The 17,552-nt window shown below is 44.6% G+C and overlaps 1 protein-coding gene across 1 annotated transcript; it reads right to left on the bottom strand.

Annotated features, from left to right (window-relative positions):
- Positions 1-506: 506 nt before the first annotated feature.
- Mapk1ip1l (mitogen-activated protein kinase 1 interacting protein 1 like) lies at positions 507-15,819 on the bottom strand. The gene is made up of 4 exons (XM_057786542.1): positions 15,718-15,819; positions 8,746-8,768; positions 6,821-7,513; positions 507-718 (listed from the first exon to the last, which is right to left on the bottom strand). The coding sequence occupies exons 2-4, from the start codon at positions 8,761-8,763 to the stop codon at positions 710-712; spliced, it is 720 nt and encodes a 239-aa protein (XP_057642525.1). The 5' UTR covers positions 8,764-8,768; positions 15,718-15,819; the 3' UTR covers positions 507-709.
- Between the last annotated feature and the right edge of the window lie 1,733 nt (positions 15,820-17,552).

The following is a 17,552-nucleotide window of genomic DNA, read 5'->3' on the forward strand; positions in this document are numbered from 1 at the left end:
CAGCAGCTCCCTTCCTCATCTCCCTGCTGTCTCGTCCTGAGGCTGGGTTCAGAACACGGCAGTCTGACTCTATTAAAGCCTAACTTGTCTAAGTACATTTGGCACCAACATTTTCCTAGAGCTGTCAGAGCAAGAAACCTGTCCCTTGAGCATGCTTTTGTGATAGGAACATTATCTTATTTTGACAGAACTGAGTATAATGTTGGCTTAAACTTAGTAAACACATACACAATACATTTATGTAGCTAAAATATTAACAAGAGGCCGTGGTTTGTGTAGCTAGAGGACCTCAAAATGTTGAGTCATGTTTCAATTAAGCGATTGTTTTCAGTTATATAGGTGTGAGGTGGGGATGATTATAAAAAAATACTTGAATTACTTTGCCAATTAAGTTACATATTCTAACAACAATCCACTTCATTTTAGATTCTGAGGGTATAGTTATATTTTAAACAAACATTATCAAAAATTATTCACTATACATAACCACATTAACCACACTTAAATGATTTGCTTTTACATTTTTATCTGATTGTACCCACATAACATTCTACATATCCAAACACATGAAGCAGGAACTGTTTGAGGTACAAAAGTTCGTTCATGAGCGCCCTTTACCAACAGGGAAGCAGCCATTTGTATATACGCCTTCATGTGCATGTCCATGTACTTCAAAGAGCAACGCGCTATCTCTTCATCCACTGTCAACTTAATGGTACTGCAAAAGAAAAGGAGAAAAAAATCAACTTCTAGAATTGTGGGCGTGTCTCTGTGAAAACAACAACCAGCTGAACAGAACTGCTGGAACAGTCCAAGTAACCAAGACAAAAGTTCTGTGACCTCAATTTCTTCATAACATAGACTTGTTCTTGCACTATCTTTGTGTCTCTCCCAAAGGCACCCGACAGAAGTGAGTTTACTTCCGATCATTCATCACAATTGGCTATTGCTGTTTATAACATGTTTTTGCTGTGTTCAGTGTGCCCCATTGTGCATGGTTTGCACCTGTGCCTGGACACTTTATTCATGTGAATTCTCTTGACTACAAGAGTATAAGATGTCTGTGAAGCTCTAAATAAAGTAGTTATTGCATGAGACTTTAGTCCACATCTATGGGCTCCACCCTCCCAGGTCCCACCGCCTCTAGAGCAGTGACAAGCGCCTACCAAAACAGGGGCCTGAAGTTGCTACAAGCTTAGAGAGTGGGATGCTCACAGCAGGTGAGATAACAGGACAGAAACCAGGGCAGGCTCTGCCTGATGTCGAGCTTGCACATCACTTAAAGAAAGGAGGGGGCACAGTATGAGAATCCTAACTGTTAGGTTGCTGGCAAGAGTCCCTTGGTCTCCAGAAGGAGCTTTAAGGGGAAGGAGTACTGACCAGGGTCCCAAGAATAATGAGTAAGGTACACAAAGAAGGGGAAAATCCCTGTCCAAGTCTGGATCACCTGGGGCATTAATTCAGACTGTTATCAAGATACTTAAGGAAGATAAGGAGAGTATTAATTATGAGGAAGAGATGGGTAATTCCATGAATGAATATAAGCCGGGTGATTAAACCTTAAAATTGGTAAAAGGGGCAAAAAAGCAGATTTTTCCCATTTAGGCAAAATCAAAATTAAAACCAGTGCCATCCATAACCATGCTTGTGATGACCCCCGCAGCTCCCTCAAGGAAGCCTCATTTAGATGCGCTACCCTGAAGCACCGGGTGAGAAATCATTGTAATCTTATTCCATTTCCTGATAAGGATTTAGGAGAGACTACAGACAAGCTAGGGCGGAGCGGGGAAACAATTCATTTTCAGTGAGGAACTCGTGAGGTGAGTTGATATTTCCAGTGCAGTCTCAGCAAAATCAAAATGGTTATCAGGGATTAGACATGGGTTTTAAAGAGGCTTGAACTGCCTAAGAACTCACTGTTCCATATTGCTATGAATATTTTTTTGGTTAGAGAATTAATACACAAGGTTGTTGTATGATTCTCACACAATTGCTAAAATGCTTCTAGAACTTCCCAATTTCTTCAATGACAAATGTGGCTTACAGAGGAAGCCCATGAAGAAGTTTAGCGACCAGGACTGAGGGATGATCTGGGAAACATCTCATATGAAATGCTGATAGGGGCTGGTGCATGAGGACCAACAGATCATCAGCTGCTCTCCCACAGTACAGATGAAGCTATGGCTGCTTGGATGAAAACTAATAGGGGATCTGACTCTGTGTGTGTGTGTGTGTGTGTGGTGTGTGTGTATAAAATCATATAAGATCCCTCTGAGCCTTATGCTGATTTCATAGGGAGACTTAAAGATGCCACTGAGAAACAATTAAAGGGAGACAGGTTCAAGGTTATTATTAAATGGCTGGCTTTTGGTAACGCCTGTGAAGATCACCAAGGAATAATTAGACCTCAGAGAGAGATAGGAAATATCATGGACTTTCTCAAGTTCAGAGAAATGTGGGGACTGGCGCACAGAGCAAATTAGCTGCTTTTGAAAGCCATGTTCTTCACACAGATCTCAGCCAGGTGTTTCAAGTATAGCTGACCTGGCTACTTAAAGAGTCAATGATAAGCCAGGCGGTGGTGGCGCATGCCTTTAATCCCAGCACTCGGGAGGCAGAGGCAGGCGGATCTCTGTGAGTTCGAGACCAGCCTGGTCTATAAGAGTTAGTTCCAGGACAGGCTCCAAAACCACAGAGAAACCCTGTCTCGAAAAAACAAACAAACAAAAAACAACAACAACAACAAAAAAAAGTCAATGATAAACCAGTACTGGACTTAGACATAAAAGGAAAAACTTTTACATGATCAACTGATTCTGGAGCTGACTGATGTATCTACTATAATCATAGAAAAATGGCCTGTGGAGGTAAAGTCAACCCCACAGGACTGAAAACTATGATCTCTAGCAAGATTAAACAAAGTGGCACAACATTAAAATGTTCAAGTACAGAAGGCCTAACAGTAGTCCCCCAGCCTATGTTATTGCTGTTCCCACTACTCTGTCTGCAAGCTAACGAGACCCAGACTCTCAGGCCTCTTCACGGAGCAACAGCTAATGCAAAGAACAGGAGAGTGGAGAGGAAAGGCACTGGGTGGAGCGGCGGGGATTCCTGAATCTACTGGACCACAGGGGTCACTGAAAACACAACACGTCTTGAAACAACATGGCAATTCAGTAAGTCTGCCTGGACACCTCAATGGCCTTTCTAAAGAAAAGTTACAGACTCTTCACCAGTCAGAGAATACTTGGAGAATGGACATACAGAAGCACTTAAACTTCAGTTTTCCTGGCACTACCAGATCCTTCCTTGCAAAGCACATTTTCCTGTGACGCAGTAATTATGCAATTTTCTTCTGCTTTAAATTGCCAGTCATTGGGCACTATGACCACGGCTGCGATTTCCCTGCTCCAATCTTTATCAATAACTCTATGTATAAACTATGATTCCTTTCATGAAGAAACTATTGCCACATAGGTCCCCAATAGCCAATAGGGACACGGAAGAAGGAAAAGGGCAATCTCTTTAGGGCAAAGAAAAGCATAGCAGCTTCTACTGCAAGGACAGACTGATTACCACGTGAAGCTGGCACAAGTGTTAGTGACTTGCTATTTTAATCCTCTAATTTTGCCTGAAGGGGGTCCTTAATCTGTTTCCCTGTTGTTGACTGGTATTGTCATTGTTACTAGACAGTGTATTTCTGTCCTGATCAAATTTAGGTCAGCATTCCTTAGCCCCATGTTTTCCTTTATTGTGTTTAGGACTTACGCCAGGAGCGCCTTGACTCTGAGTATTGCTTTGTGGTAAGGGCAGTTTGTACTGCCTCTCCAGAACAGGTCCATCAACACTCACTATGCGCAAATGCTAGCAGACTTCATGTACAGTGGGACACCCCATGCAGGCCCGTGTGACAAATGTGTGCCCCCTTACACTGCCATGGTCATACACTTGGAGTGAATCCCAGAGGTGAAAAGTGAATTATGACAATGGATGTCCCTCACTTTGCTCTCGTGCCTCCAGTGTGGCACCTACACGTTTGCACTGACAGATATTCTACATTTCTCCGGGCTATACCTAAGCTTCAGAGAAAGCTTCTGCAGGATGCTCTTCTCAGATACAAATTTTGCTGTCATAGCAGTGCTTACGAAATTGACAATGAATCAGTCTACAGTAGTAAACCAAATTAACCATAAAGAATGAATATTAATCGTATTACAGGCATTCTTTTTAAATCTCAAGGCCAGGGCATAAATGAAAGAAAACATAGAATATTAAAACAATTATTAAAAAAGAAAACAAGAACAGCACCATATTCTTGGCGCTTTCCTTATTTACTTCTAATTATTTGTTTGTTTTTGTTTTTCGAGACAGGGTTTCTCTGTAGCTTTGAAGCCTGTCCTGGAAAACAGCTCTACAGACCAGGCTGGCCTTGAACTCAGAGACATCCACCAGTCTCTGCATCCTGAGTGCTGGGATTAAAGGTGTGTGCCACCACCGCCCGGCTTATTTACATCTAATTTTTAAAAATTTACCCCAGTTGGTATGTTTCTCTACAGAACATTCTAAACTGCCTTTAGATGGGCCTGTGCGGCTTAAACAATTTGAGACTTAGAAGCCTGGCTGGCTGAAAAACATCAGGAATGGGTAAGAGTCTGTCATTGCAGATGGATCCAAATGAAACCTTGTGAATCCAGCCTTGGGACATCAAAGATGAGGGCAGAGGGCCTCCAGCTAAACACCAATACATCAGAAGTCAAGTGCGCCCACCTGGGCCACATTAAGGCCCCTTGCACCATGGGACAGGTTATTCTACAAAACACACAGCGCTCCATGCTGCCTGGGAATTTCTTCCTGGTGATGCTAGCTGCTTTGACCTGGGCATCATCTATGATGAGTGCCTCTGAGCACGTGTATTGGTTTTATGTTTCTCATTCTCCTTTCCCCCAACTTGTAGACTGGACAGATCCAGCTACTGTTATCTTTGCTAATGACTCTTGAGTTTGTGCCTGGACCACAGGACAGAAACAGAATCATTCATTCATCTGAAGAATTGCATTTAATTTTTCCTAGGGATTTAAGTCACTTTCTATTTGCATAGGACACTGTAACATTTGTGTTCCCATTGAAGTTCTACAAAATAACAGAACTACTAATTGTATGAGTCTCTTTTCGAGCTATTTTCTAGATTTTTCTGATCAACATAACATAACCAATAGTACTGGCCATGATTTGGATGCCTGTTCTTGGTGGCAGAGTATTACAGGCAATGCTTTTCACTGCTTAATATGATTATATTTGCAATTTGTTTGTTTATAGAACACTCATGCATCAAATGCCAATTAGATTTATCTAAGACATCTCAAAACAAAAGCACTCTGGATATGCCTCTATGGAAAAACATGCTTTTGCTACGCACAGCTCACTTATACATGTGGCTGGCTGCCGCATGCAGACTGCCCACCACGAGCAGATGTGCCCACCACATGTGCCTTGCCTGCATGTGTGACTTGTCCCCCACATGAGGTCTGTCTGCATGCAGTGGTAACAAGTGACAATCTGCAGGACTCGGCAAGCAGTGCACACTGAGGATGCCAGCCCTCAGTAGTTTATCTTAGGCATACTTAAGTATAGCACAATTTGGTGAAAACTTTCCTGGTGAAAAATAACTCAAGCCCATGTACAAAATGAGACTTAAGACAGGAGCACATAGAAACACTCTGGCATAAAGATGGATCCTACAGATTGACAAGTTCATGGTAAGGGTCTGGGGAGGGGCCAGTGTGGTCTTGGCCACACAGTGCAAAGGTCACCAGGCTATTAACCACATCTGCTCCCAGTCTTTTGGGCAGGAAACAGGTTCTACATCTCCTCCTCAGAAGAGACAGTCCTGTGCGTTTAACATTTAACATTCCTGGTTCCCCCAGTGCTTACCTAAGAGCACAAGAACCTCTGTGCCCCACAGAGATAATTAACATGTATAGTTATTAACTCTTTGTGGTGACTTAAGATAAACTTACTGTGTAATAAACCCAAACACCAAGTCATGTTATTTGCTGTGCCATACTTCGCAAGAAAAAAAAAATTGGGAAGAGAATATATAGCAAGAAATTACACTAATGAGATTTTGAAGGACATTTTAATAAGATTATTTCTCGTCACAGTTAAGACAGGGAGTTAACTACTCTACAGAGAGATGTGCTTAGTTTAGCTATCTGGTGGGTTAGGAGTTAACAGGTTGTTTACAAGAATAGTGGCATAGTGCCAGGCTCAAAATTACTTACTGGGGGTGGGGGGGCAGAGACGTTGTGCATGCCTTTAATCCCAGCACTCAGAAGGCAGAGGCAGGAGGATCTGTGACTCCAAGGCCAGTCTGGTCTACAGAGTGAATCCAAAAAGGCCAAAACCAACAAAAACCCAAGGAGAACCGTGCAAGATGGGCAATGTCTGTTATATGCTCACTGACCACGTTCCCTGCACCAACCCACACAGGCCTCTTCTCACGCTGCCATTCAGTGGACGCAGTAGAAGGACTCCAAGAATTGTAAATCAGTCCCCACTCCCTCAACACAGCCCATAATATGCATCTTAGTCATCTGAGGATGCCGAGAGCACTCTGCCTATCCTAACAGTCTTTAGGGATCTTTGAGACCTTCCCTTTCTATTTTTAATGGCAGGAATACTTCTGTTCTTTAAAATGTTGCACCTGAACCTCAAATTTACTCAATTTATAGATTCATGACTATTTAAGTTTAGAAGATCTCCAATCCTCCAGTGTATCAACATGACTCTGACTATTGTCAATAACAAGCTGAACACTTACGTGGGGGCCACCAGGCATTGGTGGAGCACCAGAAGGTCCAGAAGGCACTTGGTAAGGATTATTTGGAGTAGGATGGGGTCCTGGTGTGGGATACGATCCTGCAGGGCCAGGATATGGTGCTGGTGGTCCCCAGGCTCCTGGTGGCACAGTGCCCCATGGAACAGGTGGTGCTCCTGACATTGGTGGTGGAGCAGTAGGGTATGGCCCTGGAGGTCGATATGGCATATTAGGGTGCTGCCCCCCAATTCCTGGTGCCCAAGGTCCAGAAGACATAGATCCCCATGGACCTAAAGTACCAGCTGGATCTGTGGGTGCACCATATGGCCTAGGTAGCTCTGGAAGGGGCATATTTGGCGTAGCATATGGCCCTGTTGGGCCAGGGCCTGGCACAGCAGGGGCTGGATATGGACCACTAGGTGGGGGGCATGATGGTCCAGAAGGAGGAAAGGGTGCTGGGGGTCCGGTTGGTGGTCCAGTTGGAGGCATAGACGGATACATTCCTGTTGGCGCTGGTCCGAAAGGCACAGGAGAGGGCGCTGCACCGCTTGGCGGGAGTCCAGAGGGCACAGCAGGTAGAGCACTTGGGTTACTCCAAGGGTTGGAGCCTGGCCAGACTTGAGGAGATTGGCCGGCTTTTGCATTGCTCACAGCAGACGTTTTGGCAGAGGATGGTTCAGGCAGCGCATCTGCCAACTGTAATACAAAACAGGTATGTCATATCTGTCCTATCCAGGGGCAAGTCAAATAAACATGATGAAAATCCCATGCAAACTGTACACAATAGCTGGGGATTGGTGGCACCTTCAAAGACTAAACTACACACCGGAGAAGCTTTTCTTAAAAAAGCATTTGAGGTATCTTGAACATTAACCTCACAGTGCAAACTCTCCAAAGCTCAACTTTTCTAACTACAGCAGCGCTACTGTGTTTTATTTCCGAGCAGCAGAACTAGGATAGGATCGGATCTCTACACTCAACTCTCGACCTTTACTTTCTTAGTTTCAAAAACAGTTTTAGTGTTAAGTTCAGTATTAAATGAGGCAATTTACATAATGCTGTAAATACAGTCAAAATAAAATGCATTATTTTTGAGACAAGGTTTCATGTAGCCCAGGCAGACCCTGAACTTAAATTTTATTATGTGTGGTGTACATGCTGCGTGGGTTCTCAACCAACACAGCTGTAGTCAGCTGAGAAACGTGAACTCCAACTGAGGAAATGCTTCCATCAGATGGGCCTGTAGGCAAAATTATTGATTAATGCCCACCATGGGAGGTACCATCCCTGGGAAATATAACAAAGGAAGTTGAATGTGACTCAAAAAAATGGGTCAGTGTTCCTCCATGGCTTACGTTCCAGTTCCCGCCTCTAGGCTCCTGCCTGGAGTTCCTGCCCTGGCTTCCCTTCACAATGCACTATAAGCTGTCAAACGAGAGCAGGCTTCTCCATTCAAGGTGCTTTTGGTCATGCTCTTATCACAGCAACATGAAAGTAAACTTGCCTTCATGAGTTTCTACACATAACGTGCATGCCTGAGGCTGGCAGGGGCCAAAGGGTGTTGGCCCCTAGCACTGGAGTTCCCATGACATGCACTTATACATAAACATAAATAAAAGTAAACGTAAAAACATAAAAACCAAAACAACACATATGCCTAACAAGTCCAGTATCTTTTTAAGTTAAAAACACTGAGATGTCTTAGTTAGGACCCTGTAGGTTTGTTTATTTTTTAACTTTTTCACTATTTATAAGAAGATAGGGTTTCAACTGGATAGCTCAGGCTTGCTTGGAACTCAGAAGCTTCCTGCCCCAACCTCTCTAGGGCTAGATTACAAGTATGCACCACCCTCTCTGGAAGGACTTTCCTTAAAACAAAAAACAAAAACAAAAAAATAAAATAAGAAAGTTAGCAAGGTTCAACTTACCGAAAATTCATCTGACATTTTTCCTAAAAAAAAAAAAAGTCAAAATTAGTATTTTTACACACACACATACACACACACACACACACACACACACAACTTCAAGTTTTTAAAGACAGGATTTCTCTGTGTAACAGCCCTGGCTGTCCTGGAACTAGCTCTTGTAGACAAGGCTGGCCTCAAACTCACAGAGATCCACCTGCCTCTGACTCCTGAGTGCGGGGATTAAAGACGTGCGCCACCACTGTCCAGTTATTTTTATATATTTTAAAAGGAATTTGTGTATACATATGTTTTACTTACATGGAGCCTTTCTCACTTACGTTTTCTTTTACATAGGAAAATTTTTCTAGTAAAACTGAGATAACCATACCAACTTCCTTCCTGTTAGGACTGCATGTTACCAGTGAGTTCTCAAACTTCTGGGTTCAAGCGATCCTGCATGGCCAAGAGATCCTTGGTAGAAACTCCTTCAGCCTCACACATGGGCAAGTGTATTCTTTCCAGCTCAGCTTACTTACTTTACATTCTGACTTGGGGGGCAGCAGAGTGGGGTGTACCTTATTTTACAACTCCAGGTCACAATCCATCACTGAGGGAAATCAGGCAGGAACCAAGGGTTGTGAACTGAAGCAGAGGTCACGGACAAATGCTGTTAACTGGCTTGCTCAGCTTTTTAAGGTTTTTTTTTTTTGAGATTATAATTAGATCAATTCCCTCTTCCCCGTCCTTCCTCCAAAGCCTCTCTTAAACACTTTCTTGCTCTTTTCATAATCAATTATTGCTGCATATATGTATGTACATACACACACATATATATATTCCTAACTATAATGTGCTCTGTCTGTATAATGCTGACTTTTGTGGCAGCATAGGTTCTTTTTTTTTTTAAATATTTATTTATTTATTATGTATACAATATTCTATCTGTGTGTATGTCTGCAGGCCAGAAGAGGGCACCAGACCTCATTACAGATGGTTGTGAGCCACCATGTGGTTGCCGGGAATTGAACTCAGAACCTTTGGAAGAGCAGGCAATGCTCTTAACCACTGAGCCATCTCTCCAGCCCCAGCATAGGTTCTTTTAAGCACTGGCACTACAAACATATACTCATCTTTCCTCAAGTCTGTGGAATAGGGTCAAACATACAAGTTTGCCTAAATCTACCTGGTACCTATGCATACCTGGGCTGTAATCTTTAAACTTAAAAAAGAGCACAAACAAAAACAAAACCCTCTGGATATTACTAAAACTTTATAACTTGCTTTAAACCATGACAGCGTAACCAGCTGTTCACCTCCTGTGAATGACCTGCCAGCACTGGGCGGGTCACCTACTCTACTGGTCAGCCACAGGGTTAGACACCGAATCCAGGGGAAAGTGCCCCAACCAACCCTTTGTTATTTTTTATTTTTCCTTGAGACAGGATTTTGTGTGAATCAGGCTGGCCTTGAACTTCTGATCCTCCTGCCACGATGACGTCTGGTTTATGTGGTGCCTCCACTCCTACCAATTTCCAAGTTGAAGTGTAATCAACAGTGGATAAAGTGCAAAGGTAGTGCTCACCTTAATCTTTGGCCACTACAAACAAGACACACTTCCATTCCTTTCTGGTCACCTGATCCCTGCTGTCACTTTTTGACCTGTTGGTCACTGACCCTGTGTGACTAGAAGACAACAGGTGTTCTTTTTCTCCTTATTTAGTACCTAGTAATAATCACCTACACCATTTTGTTAGATGACAAGCACACTAGCTGTTATAGGAGACAAAAACTTTCTGGGAAGGTCTCTCTAACTCTCTTAAATGGTATTTATTAATGGTCTTCTGTTATGTAAATTAACCCGTCTGTCGCAGGGTATGCAAGTCTCAAATGGCAGCAGTGCTTCTCCTGATCTCCCTGTTCCTTCAACCTTCTGATGGCAGACTTCATTGTGGTCTTAGAAGTGGTGTTATATAGGTCCAGGCCCTGCCAGCCACTGTTTTTATGCAGGAACCATAGTGTCAGATGCCAATGGCTCATCTCTTCATCCTGGTCTTCCCAAAGATAGAGCAGGGTACTTTGTGTACTGGCTGATTTCAATTTTCTTCACCATTTTCCAGGAGGCAGCACAGTGGGCCCCGTCTTTCCCAACCTTGGTGTGTTTAGCCATGTCACCGAAACTAGGCCCAAACCCAGAGAGCTGTCTCTACTTGTGATATCTCAATTTTATGATCAACAAAGACAACCACTTTGAGTATGTTTATGGTTTAACAAGTTTACTATTTCTCAATTCTTTTAAGTAGGGATTCATAACTAACCTAGTCCTTCTCAATTAATAGGGCAAGTTTCCTTTAAAAACACTGGGCTGTCACTGACACTAGTATTTACTGAAGGCTTACAGCGAACAGGGATGCTCTCTACAGTGCAGATTTTATTATCACCCCAGCTTACATGTCAGCTTGTTTAAGCAGAGAGGTTCAAACACACGTGTGTGTAGCCTGACTCCAGCTGACCAGGCACTAGATGCGACCAGCTCACAGGTGCAGGAGCAGTTCTGATGCGCAAGCCCCTCTCACACCTCACGGGGCACCTCCACATTGTAAGCAGACACTTGTGCTAGCTCACACCTCACAGGCTACCTCTACATTGTAAGCAGACACTTGTGCTAGCTCACACCTCACGGGCTACCTCTACATTGTAAGCAGACACTTGTGCTAACTCCATTGTAGTTTCTTCAGATGTTCCTGAACTTTATGGTTAATTTTTTTCAGGAATTTATTTTTGGGAGGGGGGATTGGTAAATAAGAACACAACACCCAGTATTCTGGTGAGAAATGCCTTAACATCTATCCATGAACTGGGAGATAGCTGATGTGTTTAAAACATTAGATCTCACCCAAGAGCAAGGTATAGGCATATGCTGATATTTACTTTCCTTTGTAGACAGGGTGGCATTGTTTCTAGGCTGGAACTGAATTGGTGCCCGCTCAAGCACTGAGTAGCCAGGACCTGCATGTGCCGCCACACCCACCGTGGGGTACCTTTCTTTTCAGAGTTTCTAGCTCCTTTTCCTGGGGATATAAATAGTCTCCTTGAACCATATTCTCTGACTGGTTACCCATATCTGAGCAGAGCACTACTTTTGCAAGCTATGACATTAGTGATTACTTTATTCCTGAAAAGCCTTCCAGTTGAATCCATAGAGTTTTCAGGCAACAATTTTATTGCATTTCCCAATACTAACGGCTCCTTTCTCTTTTGCGACAACTAGGATTCAAATGACAGAAAGTTAAATAGTGATGTCATATATGGGTCTTGTTTTTAAACATCAGAAGCACAGCCGGGCGGTGGTGGCGCACGCCTTTAATCCCAGCACTTGGGAGGCAGAGGCAGGCGAATCTCTGTGAGTTCGAGGCCAGCCTGGTCTAGAAAAGCTAGTTCCAGGACAGGAACCAAAAAGTTACGGAGAAACACTGTCTCGAAAAAAAAAAAAAACCAGAAGCATTTTCAGGAGCATTAAGTATGATTATTGTTTTTAGTTTGAGATTTGGGGACAAACAAACAAAACAAGAACCTATCAGCACTACTAACAACTACTAACAACAAAAGCATACTAAAGATGTTTCTGTTTATACTGTGTTGACACATGGTCCGAGAAGTCACACGCAGCTTCTCCCTGTGACTGGACACTTTACTCACATGAATCCTCTTAATTCTCAGAGTATAAAATTCCGAGACCCTGAAAAAATGTGAGCTATTGCACTGAGACTTTAACACACCTCAAATATGCATTTATTATTTTTTCATATATTACATCTCAACCAGTTTCCCTTCCTTCTTCTTCTCCTGTTCTCCCAAGATCCACTTCTCTGTTTCCCTTCAGAAAAGAGCAGGCCTCCCAGGGATATCAACCAAACACAGCACAAGACTCACAGGAAGACGAGGCACCCTCATATCCAGGCTGGTCAAGGCAACCCAGCAGGAGCATAAAAGGTTCCCAAAGCAGGCAATACTCATAGACAGCCCCCTGCTCCTGCACAATTATATATGCAGAACGCCTAGGTCAGACCCATACAGGCTCCTGATTGTCACTTCAGTCTCTGTGAGTCCCTATGAACTCTGGTTAGTTTATTCTGTGGGCCGTGTTCTTGTGGTGCCCTTGACCCCTCAGGTTCCCACACCCCCCCCCCGCGGGATTACTCAGCCCCCCTCCACCTAATGTTTGGCTACAGTTCACCTCATCTATGGGCTCCATCCTCCCAGGTCCCACAGCCTCTAGAGCAGTGACAAGTGCCTACCAAAACAGGGGCCTGAAATCGCTACAAGATTAGAGAGTGGGATGCTCACAGCAGGTGAGATAACAGGACAGAAACCAGGGCAGGCTCTGCCTGATGTCGAGCTTGCGCATCACTTAAAGAAAGGAGGGGGCACAGTATGAGAATCCTAACTGTTAGGTTGCTGGCAAGAGTCCCTTGGTCTCCAGAAGGAGCTTTAGGGGAAGGAGTACTGACCAGGGTCCCAAGAATAATGAGTAAGGTACACAAAGAAGGGGAAAATCCCTGTCCAAGTCTGGATCACCTGGGGCATTAATTCAGACTGTTATCAAGATACTTAAGGAAGATAAGGAGAGTATTAATTATGAGGAAGAGATGGGCAATTCCTTGAATGAATATAAGCCGGGTGATTAAACCTTAAAATTGGTAAAAGGAGCCAAAAAGCATATTTTCCCCATTCAGGCAAAATCAAAACTAAAAACAGTGCCACCCATAACCATGCTTGTGATGACCCCCTCAACACGCTAGAATATATTCTACTGAATGCAGATTCTGAACTAGAATCTATGTTAGCTTTAGTACTGGCTAATTTATCAGATTATATGCAGTTTTACAAGTAACTAAAAAAGCATGGAATGTTCTTGAGCACTTAAAAATGCCTTGTTCTATAATTTATTCATATTTATTGGAACCCAAGTGTGGCTCACTGCTGGACTTTAGGGTAATTAATTACACAGCCCTTCTTGAGACGTGCTGTGTCTGTAGTCTGGAACAAAAGTAAGGGAGTATTAGGTTAAAGACAGGCTCCAGGGTGAGAACAGGCTGTGTAAATCTGGGAGGGAGAATGGGCAATCTGTGGGAAAGCAGCGGCAGCAGTTCAGACTGGTAGGAACACAGAAAGAAAGCAACAACAGATTTTAGGAGAGGTGTCTAGACAAGGATCCAAACACTTTACCGCTGACTTGAGTCAACTTCAGTGTCTTCATGTATTTAGAACGAGCCAATAACGCTATGTGGGAACTAAACAGGACTCCATCTGACCAAGTAACTAAAGCAATGCTTGGGAAATAGCAGACAAGCAACAAGCCAATGTTCCTTCTTGCTATTTTTAAATTAAAAAAAATTTTTTTATGGGTTTGTTCACTAATGCAGGTTTCCAAGGAGGCTATTGGGAATTTCCCAGAGGCAGTTGGGAGCTGCCTCGTGTGAACGCTAGGAACAGAAGACTTCCCCAAAACAGTGCATGCTTTTAACTTGTTCGAACTCTCTCCACCCCCTCTTCTCTTTCGCATACAGACACGCGGCACAAAGGCAGCGGAGTAGAGGCCTGCAGGGCCTCTAGTCAAATCCAGTTCGTTGAGTCTCATAAACAAGGGTAAGTGGGTATTTTCCAGAGATTTGCTGAGGCTTAATTAAATAAACGGAATAAACGTTAGCTTTTACAACCGCTACAACATGACCACACACCTTTTTTGTCTATTTCCAAACTAGAAAGCTTAGAAAATGCAATCTCCTAAGCATGGCACAAAACTCACTGGGTGACAAAAGCTGACCTGACACTATCCACTTCATTTCCCATCCACCCCCAGCTATAACCTCAATACCCGTTTTTCCCCTTCCCTCAAGCTTTGAGGATTGAATTTAGGGCCTCACAGCAGCCAGTGCTCAATTACTGAACTACAGGCCCAGCCTGTACAAATATCAATATTGTACAGCCTGTACAAATATTAACCCCCCGAGTCTTGCGGTGTCACCTCTCCTCTGAAATAACAGTCTATAAATTACAGAATCTGAAGACTGTGAATTCCTAAGCATACTGGCCCCAAGCCTCGACCTTAGACGGACGTCGTGATTCCTTCTGTAATCAAAAGGAACATTCCAACTTCTGCAACGGCATAAAAGTTCATGAAGCATATTAGTTTGATGGAAGTGGCGCCTACACATCATGGCCAAGAAAACTATTCTTCCCCTCTAAGAAACGCCACTACACAAAGACTTTCGATGGCGACCCCGGTAATGAGGGTTTGGCTTCAAAACAGGCCTTTAGCACAGCGGGGGCACACGTCTGTACTCCTGTAGTAGGCTGTGACATCTACGATGGGGTCTGGTTTGAGGCAACATTAGGATTAGTGAAAACATTACTTTCGGTTTTCAAGGCAGAGAGAAGCGTTTCTATCTGCGCCTAAATCTTACAAAGGGAGAACGTTACTCAGCCCTTGGCACATTCTGTTCCGGGCAGGCATTTAACGAATGGGTAATTACGAACTGCAAGAACCTTGTCACACAGAATTTTCAGGCGCCAGACCTTCCTTCCTGTAAAGGCAATTTCGGGTCTCCTCCACCGCGTTTGGAGTAGAAAGGAGTGGCTGGGATCCGGTGGTGGGGCGAGGGGCGAAGGGTGCCAGACAAGATGCCCTTTAGGGCTAAGCGAACAAAGGGAACCCGGGATCCACCGGAGCGAAGGAGCCCCCAGAGGGTCGCGCCGGCGGGAGCGTGGGGGAGGGTGGCCCGCTCCAGCCCTACTCCCCAGTCCGGCATGACGTGGGCGTTCCCCAGGAAGCGACCGTCGCTCCATTAGACCCCTCGGTCGCCTGGTCCCCGGAGGATTCTCCGAAGCGTTCGGCCGCCGAAGGTTCGAGAGCCGCCAGGCCCCCGGGTCTTCGCGCCGTCTCCCGTCAGCCCCGCGCCCCATCTCCCGTGGGCACCGTAGCAGACTCACCCGGCGGGATCCGAGCCCTAGGCGCGGTACAGCAGCGGTGCTGAATCAAGAGAGATGAGCAGAGGCCTGACGGACCAAGGCGGCACCGACGCGGCTCCTCCTGGAACCGGAAAGGGAAGTGCGGAGGCCCGCCTGGCTCCCCTTTATTTCCGCCTGCCCCGCCCAGCCGCCCGGCGCCCCCAGCCGGCAGTCCACGAGATTGCAAGCGGGCCCGCGTGGCTCCAGGAGCTTGGGTTGTTTTCCTGAGTTCAAAAAAACCTGTTGGCCCGCTGGTGATGCTCAAAGCAAGCCCGTGACTAGAAGCAGATTTTGGACTCCCTACGCTCAGCGGTTTTTGCAGCCAAATTCCAAGCTGGTAGTCATAATCCAGCCAAAATTGAGGGTAAAAAGATAAGGGAAGGGGGGAAAACGTTCCAAAGGTGTTGTGAATGAAAGCTTTTGAATGCAATCTATGGCCGCAGAGACTAAGTGGCTAATTGGAATTTCAGTGGCGTGGAAAGATTGGAATGTTGCCAGATGCTAATTAGCTTATCTTGGGCTAGCTCTAGCTCTCCAGAACAGCGGCTCTTCCTTGTAGTAGTTTAGCTGCAGTAGGCGACCTTGGTGGGTTGGAGCCAAGGTGTAAGCTTTGCGGCTCAGAGGAAAAGGGATCCTGGCAGTCAGGGGGTCAGGAAATACTGAGTGTTACAGCTCCGTGGAAAAGTAGTCTGGCAGTCAGGGTTCAGGGAATAGCACAGGTCACAGAAGGCGAATCAGTTTACAGCCCTGCTCTAGGGAAAGGTTTCCCCAATCAGGCAAGAGAGGGCTTCCCCAGGGAAATTTTTACAGTTTTGCTCTAGTATCCTGGAGTGTAACAACTTTGTTCTGCTAGGGAAAAGTTTCCCAGGGTAAGTGTTACAGCCCTGCTCCAGCGAAAGAAGGTCTTCACCTAAATCTCATTCAAGAGATTTATTAGGAGGAAAGAATCCAGATGAGTTGTTGCCTCTGCTAGGGTGGAAGAAGGCAGCAGCAAACAGAACAGGTGCAGGGCACACACACACACATTCTTTTTTAAAAAAATATTTATTTATTTATTTATTTATTTATTTATTATGTATACAATATTCTGTGTGTATGCCTGCAGGCCAGAAGAGGGCACCGGACCTCATTACAGATGGTTGTGAGCCACCATGTGGTTGCTGGAAATTGAACTCAAGGCCTTTGGAAGAGCAGGCAATGCTCTTAACCACTGAGCCATCTCTCCAGCTCCCCCACACATATATTCTTAGGAGTCTTGTTTTTCCAAGACAAGATTTTCATGGTGGGGATTGGTCAGATTTCAGTCCCTTGAGCTCAGATTGGCTGAGAATTGGTGCTTTTACCTGTACAGGTATTGGTTGAATTTTTGCTTAGGTGGTGGTGGTGGGAGGGGGCAGCAGATTTGATTCTGGTTATAGGGTCAAAGTCTTTCTTTCACTGCCTTTTTTTTTTTTTTTTTTTTTTTTTTTTTTAGCTTTTTGGCTCTAATTTCCGGGCCAGGGCATATTTCTTTCATTAGCTCTGATTCTAGGGTCACAGTGTTTCTTCAGCACTGGTTACAGGGTCAGGGTATATTTCTTTGGTTCTGGGTTTGTGACTAAAGTATTTTTTTCACTGGCTCTGGTTTCAGGACCAGGGGGTGTTTCTTTGGCTGGCCCTTTTTTCCTATACCACAAAGCCACACAATGCAACAGAGCTCATGTGGGAGGTTTATGGGGCGGGGGGAGAGGTCTGAAGGAGAGCAGAAGGAAAGACACAGGGATGAGAAGGGCTTGCCTTTATGAGGGGATATAGCACGTGTGTGTAGGGAGAGTGCT

The sequence above is a fragment of the Chionomys nivalis genome, chromosome 12 (assembly GCF_950005125.1).
Source record: "Chionomys nivalis chromosome 12, mChiNiv1.1, whole genome shotgun sequence".
Lineage (NCBI taxonomy): Eukaryota > Metazoa > Chordata > Mammalia > Rodentia > Cricetidae > Chionomys > Chionomys nivalis.